The sequence below is a fragment of the Mustela lutreola genome, chromosome X, assembly GCF_030435805.1.
Source record: "Mustela lutreola isolate mMusLut2 chromosome X, mMusLut2.pri, whole genome shotgun sequence".
NCBI classification, from domain to species: domain Eukaryota; kingdom Metazoa; phylum Chordata; class Mammalia; order Carnivora; family Mustelidae; genus Mustela; species Mustela lutreola.
Window position 1 is genome coordinate 61,421,635 of NC_081308.1, and position 6,000 is coordinate 61,427,634.

Consider the following 6,000-nt stretch of genomic DNA (forward strand, 5'->3'; position numbering starts at 1 on the left):
TCCTGCTACAGCTATCTTTCTCTTTGACCTTGAGGCTGTAACAACCCTTCTCTTTGGTGTTGCCATTTTCCAGGCAGGAAGCCTGGCAAGCTTGGAAGTCTCTGGGGTGGACTACACTCCTGACACCCAGCCTGGGCCTGGCCTCATCATAATCTTCCTCCCCACCCCACCCCTGCCCTGCACGTCTCCTTCCCTTCCTTTCCTGCATGGGCCAGGTGGGCATATTCCGCAAGTCGGGGGTGAAGTCCAGGATCCAGAACCTGCGCCAAATGAATGAGATGTCCCCAGACAATGTTTGCTACGAGGGCCAGTCAGCTTATGATGTGGCTGACTTGCTGAAGCAATATTTCCGGGACCTACCAGAGCCTATCTTCACCAGCAAGCTCACCACCACTTTCCTGCAGATCTACCAGCGTGAGTCACCTGCAATTGCCGCCAGATGCCTGCCCCGTTCTCAAGCTCCCAGAATCCTGGGGCTTGTGAGAGATAAACCCCATGTGGGCAAATCTAGCCATACATAGGAATGAGCTCGTTGGATGATCTGCTATCTGGAGTTGGAAAGGCCCTCCCACCCTTGAAGGGAGACCACATTCTTAAAAAAAAAAAAAAAGGATTTAATTTATTTATTTGACAGAGAGAGAGAGAGAGATGGTCAGAGAGGGAACATAAGCAGTGAGAGCTGGAGAGGAAGAAGGAGCCTGTCTGCTGAGCAGGGAGCCCGATGCAGGGCTTGATCTCAGGACCCCCGGATCATGACCTGAGCCAAAGGCAGACGCTTAATGGATGAGCCCCCCCCAGGCACCCCGGGAGACTACATTCTATTCCCCAAACCCATTATACAGAAAGATGGTCTAAAGCCCTGAGGAATGACAGGGGCTTCCCTAAATGTACATTGTCCATTAGAGTGGGGTTTGGTCTAGGACCCAGAGACCTCCCAGAGCCCATCTTTACCTTTTCTTCTCACTGACTTCCTTTGGGACTGCTGTGCCCTCTGCATTCCTAGAAGTAGGAAATTTGTTGCCAGAAGCTTTAGGGGTGTAAGAAAGCCCTTCTGCCATTCCTTTCTCACAGTCCTCCCCAAAGATCAGTGGTTGGCAGCAGCGCAGGCTGCCACCTTGCTGCTCCCTGATGAGAACCGAGAGGTCCTACAGACCCTGCTCTATTTCCTAAGTGACATTGCCTCTGCTGAGGAAAACCAGATGACAGCCGGCAACCTAGCCGTGTGCCTGGCACCCTCCATCTTCCATCTCAACGCCTGCAAGAAGGATAACCCCTCACCCAGGTGAAAAAGGGCAGAATGTAGTAGGGCGCGGTGTGATGTGGGAGCTGGAGGGTTTGGCTCCCTTTGGATGGCAGGCCCTCTAGGGCTGGCCCTTCAGTTCCCAGGCATCACCACAAGGGGTCAGCCTGACTCTTCAGGGGCCTGGGACTGCATGGATGTTTTCAAAGCAGGTCCTTCTAAAGGGTTGCAGTTATTTTGTGTTGATTGGTTTGGGGTGGGGGGGGCGCTTGAAGCCAGCCATATTGTCTTGAGCCAATGCACCATCCTCTCCTCCCCTGCCCTCCAGGATCAGGAGCAAACGCAGCCTGGTTGGCCGGCCAGGCCCTAGGGACCTGAGTGAGAACATGGCTGCCACCCAGGGCCTATCACACATGATCAGTGACTGCAAGAAACTTTTCCAAGTGAGTAACCCTAGGCCCAGATCAGGGGAACCACCAGAACAGAGCTTCACACCCCCGGTCAGGGGCAGGGCCCAGCTTGACACATACCCCCTCAACTTCCCACTCCTGTCCTATCAGGTTTTTTATCTACCTCACTCCTACAGCCAGACCTCTCTAGTGGCCCTGAACATGGACCTGAGAGATCCCATGGGTTCTGGGATGGATGGGCCCCAAACCTTCTGTTGCTGCCCATGGCCCCAGTGTGTGTGTGCTCTCCCAGGTCCCCCAGGACATGGTGCTGCAACTGTGTGGCTCCTACAGCGCAGCTGAGCTCAGTCCTCCTGGGCCAGCCCTGGCCGAGCTGCGGCGGACCCAAGCTGCAGGTGTGAGCATGAGCCTCTACATGGAGGAGAGCATCCAGGAGCTGCTCCGCGATGCTGCCGAGCGCTTCAAGGGCTGGATGAGTATGCCAGGGCCCCAGCACACGGAGCTGGCTTGCAGGAAGGTAAGGAACACAATGCCCGTGGCTGCCACGGAGCGGGTAGCGTGGGCAGTGCACACAGGGAGGTGAAGAGGCCCCAGGGAGGGAGCCACCCTGCCAGTCTCAGCATGCCTTGGCTTGACCTTGGAAGATGTCAGCTGGAAGAGTCGAGGACCTTAAGGAACCAGGACCCTGATGAGACCAGGGGCTCTCTGTTGGGCATCATGGGCCAGAATTCCTGTACCAAAGCCCCACTGCAGACATTTCACTCTTTGCAGAGCCTCGCTTCTCGTATCTTTCTGCACTATGGCCGTGCTGAGCCCCTCACACTTGCACCTTTGTGCTTCCGCCCCTGCCGTCTTGCTACTTGGGCTGACCTGGCCTGAGCATTACCAAGCCACAGGAAGCCTTGATTTGATATGCCTTCTCCTTCATTCAGAGCCTCCTGTCATGTCCCAAACTGGAGATGACTTCTCTGTCGTTCTCTTGGCACTAGCCATCTTCTTTCTTGAATTGCAATGACAAGTAAGACTGCAAGCCCAAGGTTTGCTCTGTTTGCGCCAGTCATAGTGAAACTTTCCTTATGGGATGGGGACGAGAGGCTCTGATTGCTATGCCCTTGGCCTCCTGCCTGGGCTCAATGGTGAGTTCCTTCAGGACGATCACCATCTTCTCTTCCTGTTCACCTCCAGGAATTCTAAGCCCCGTGTCCCTTTCATGGTAGAGCCTAGTAGGCCCCAGAGGATGTGCGTCTCAACATCTCTCTGTGCTTTTGACTAGGTGGAGAAGCAGACATCCAGAAAGGACTGAGAGGACAGGGCACAAAGGGACTACCTGTCTGGATGTGGCTAGGGCTAGCAGAGTGCCCCTGCAAGACTTCCATTTTCAGGAGATAAAATGAGGACAGCCTGGTTGGAATCGGGGGATGTGGGTGCAGAGTGGGTGTTCTCCGGCTCTGACGGCTGTCCCCCATCCCCACTCCCATGGCTCACTGGGTGCAGAGTGGGTGTTCTCCGGCTCTGACGGCTGTCCCCCATCCCCACTCCCATGGCTCACAGGCACCAGACGGGCACCCCCTGCGTGTGTGGAAGGTGTCCACTGAGGTGGCAGCCCCTCCGGCCGTGGTGCTACACCGTGTTCTGCGGGAGAGGGCCCTCTGGGACGAGGACCTGCTGCGAGCCCAGGTGTTGGAGGCCTTGATGCCCGGCGTAGAGCTGTACCACTATGTTACCGACAGCATGGCGCCCCATCCCTGCCGTGACTTTGTGGTGCTCCGGTGAGGGGTTCTGGCTGGCAGCCTGCTACGCATGGGGGACTAGGGAGGTGGACCGGGAATGGATGCCAGGAACCTGACTGTGCATGTCCCTTTCCTGCAGGATGTGGCGCTCCGACCTGCCCCGTGGTGGCTGCCTGCTAGTCTCCCAGTCCCTGGATCCTGAGCAACCGGTGCCAGAGTCAGGGGTGCGGGCTATGATGCTCACTTCCCAGTACCTCATGGAGCCTTGTGGCCTGGGTCGCTCCCGGCTCACTCACATCTGCCGTGCTGATCTCAGGTACTGGGTCACCTGCAGCCCTCGCACTCTCCCCACCTCTGTCCCATGCCGTCTGTCCCAGGGGGCTGAGGGCAAGTCCTTTCTTCCTTCCTCTGGGCAAGGGCTCCAGGCCATAACCATGGCTCATGCTGGCCTGCTTCTACCTCCACAGGGGCCGTTCTCCTGACTGGTACAACAAAGTCTTTGGGCACCTGTGTGCCATGGAAGTGGCAAAGATCCGGGACTCCTTCCCCACCCTACAGGCAGCTGGCCCTGAGACAAAGTTATGAGCCTCACCCCATACCAGGCCCCTTGGCACCAAGGGAGAAAGAAAGCGGGTAAGGGGAGGAGAGCAGCCCTCATGTGTTGCTTCCAGGGGCAGAGCCCGGCCCTTGCTGATCTGGCAGCCTCCTGTCCCCTTGGCTGCCTGAAGCTCTTCCACATGTATAAGGGAGGGGAAGAGAATTTCAAGTGTCCTGACTCTACTCCACCTGCACCCAAGAGCCCGTGTTCTGTCCTCCTAAGAGGGAGGAGTTATTTTCCAAAGAAGACGACTGCTGCGACACTACTGGCCCACAACAAGGCACCATCCATCTGAAACCTTGCCAGCTCCCCCACCTGCAGGGGGAAGGAGATAGACAGCAGGGTGTGCGTCCAGGTCTCTGCCGCTCAGGGAGGCCAAGCCATCCTTTTGGGTGCTCAGTTCCCTTTGAGGTTGGCAGGAGGCTCTGATCCTGCCTTTGGGTCTAATATTTGGCTCTGAACTGACTTTTTCAGAGAAAGGGAATTAGAGAAGGTGAGCACAGGGCAGCCCAACCACCGTGAACTGTTTGATTTGTGTCAATACGATACTGATTTTTACGAGGCTGATTTAAAGAGTGGCACTAGCAGTAGGCAGCAGGATGGTTTGGGGCAGCCTGGGATATGGGAATGGGGGTGAAAGGGGGCTCCCTTTCTCAGGTCTCAGGATACCAGTGAACCAGTCTCCCTGGCTTGGGCCCCCTACTTTATCTGCCACTCGCCAGTGTCCTGTGCGGCCTTTGGTCACATACTCTTATGTTTGGAGAGCAAATGGGCTCAATCCCACTACATAGGCCCAGCAAAAGCAGACAGTAGTGAAGAGACACATATCTGTGTCCATGTCCCTTCTCCTGCTCCTCCTGCCTGTGGTAACAGGCTGACACAAGAGCCCCATCATCAAGCAGAGACCTGGCGCCTGCTTCAGGCAGCTGGTCCTCCAGATGGAAGGGCCGAGTGTCACCTCAGCCAGCTGCGGCTTGATCTAAACCTGATCCATCCCCACCCGGCAGCCATCTTGGCTTATGTGGAATTCCAAATGACATTCAAATGCCAACAGGTGCTTCATTTTTCTTTCAGCTCAGTAAACTGGAGTGGGATGGGTGCCAGCCAATGCTGTAATTTTTAAGCCTATTTTATTTGTACCTATAAATACTGTACAGCCAGAATATATATATATGTATTTGTGTGTATATATATATATAGATAGATACATATATATGCACATCTGTATATGCACACGTATTCTGTTGTGAGTATATTATAATCCGTGGGTGCGAGCAGGGGTCAGGAAAGCCTGAGGGGGACAGGGCATTTAAGATGACGGGGGCTGAAGGCAGGAACCATGTGACCCCTCAGCAGAACAATAAAGCAATACTAGAGATGGACTTTGGTTGTGTGGCTGTCTTCCCTGAGATGATGGGTTAGGGACCAAGGGCAGGTTACAACTGTGGCCTTTGTGTTAGTGTCAGACATTGTGAACATTACTGGTGTAGGATTTGGGGGTAGGCCACGGTAGGATTGGGGAGGGCCTCAGTTCTTCTCTTTGGGAGGTGATTTGGGGGTGGGGAATGTGGGACTCCCAGAAGCCAGGGTGTGGGCAGAAGCCACAGATTTCTATCCTATCCCTTGATCTGGCCAGGGTCTCCAGTCTGTGTGGCACACAATCATGACCGCAGGCATCCTAACAGTAGCCCTAGGGAGAAATGCCCCTGGCTATGCTTTCCTTCCTTCACCTGCTACCCACAGCCCAGGCTTCAGGATGAAGAGTGAAAAAACTCAGCCCCTGACAGCTTGGAGACCATGTTTTCCCCATAAAGCAGCCTAAGAGAGGTCAGAGTGCCCGAAGGCAGCCTCTGGTCTGGCACCAGTGGCCAGCAAAGCCCAGGGGGCTAGAAAGGCCCCCTCACCTTTATTTTCCTGCAGGAAAGGGGTATCTTGGCCCCACTGCTGTGGCCATAAAGTTCCCAAGCTCCTAGGGGCTGCTAGAGAGGAAGTATAGGCAACGCGATCCAATCTATGTTTGTA

General features: G+C 55.1%; 1 protein-coding gene across 3 annotated transcripts in view; it reads left to right on the plus strand.

The window, feature by feature from the left end:
* STARD8 (StAR related lipid transfer domain containing 8) overlaps positions 1-5,360 on the plus strand; it is a 40,911-nt gene extending 35,551 nt beyond the window's left edge. For all 3 annotated transcript variants that reach the window (XM_059156989.1, XM_059156991.1, XM_059156990.1), the window contains 7 exons: positions 216-414; positions 1,072-1,282; positions 1,569-1,683; positions 1,943-2,167; positions 3,202-3,419; positions 3,520-3,696; positions 3,848-5,360. In XM_059156989.1, the coding sequence (XP_059012972.1) occupies positions 216-414; positions 1,072-1,282; positions 1,569-1,683; positions 1,943-2,167; positions 3,202-3,419; positions 3,520-3,696; positions 3,848-3,965 (1,263 nt within the window). In that variant the 3' untranslated portion in view covers positions 3,966-5,360. The remainder of the gene's footprint in view (positions 1-215; positions 415-1,071; positions 1,283-1,568; positions 1,684-1,942; positions 2,168-3,201; positions 3,420-3,519; positions 3,697-3,847) is intronic.
* Positions 5,361-6,000: the final 640 nt, after the last annotated feature.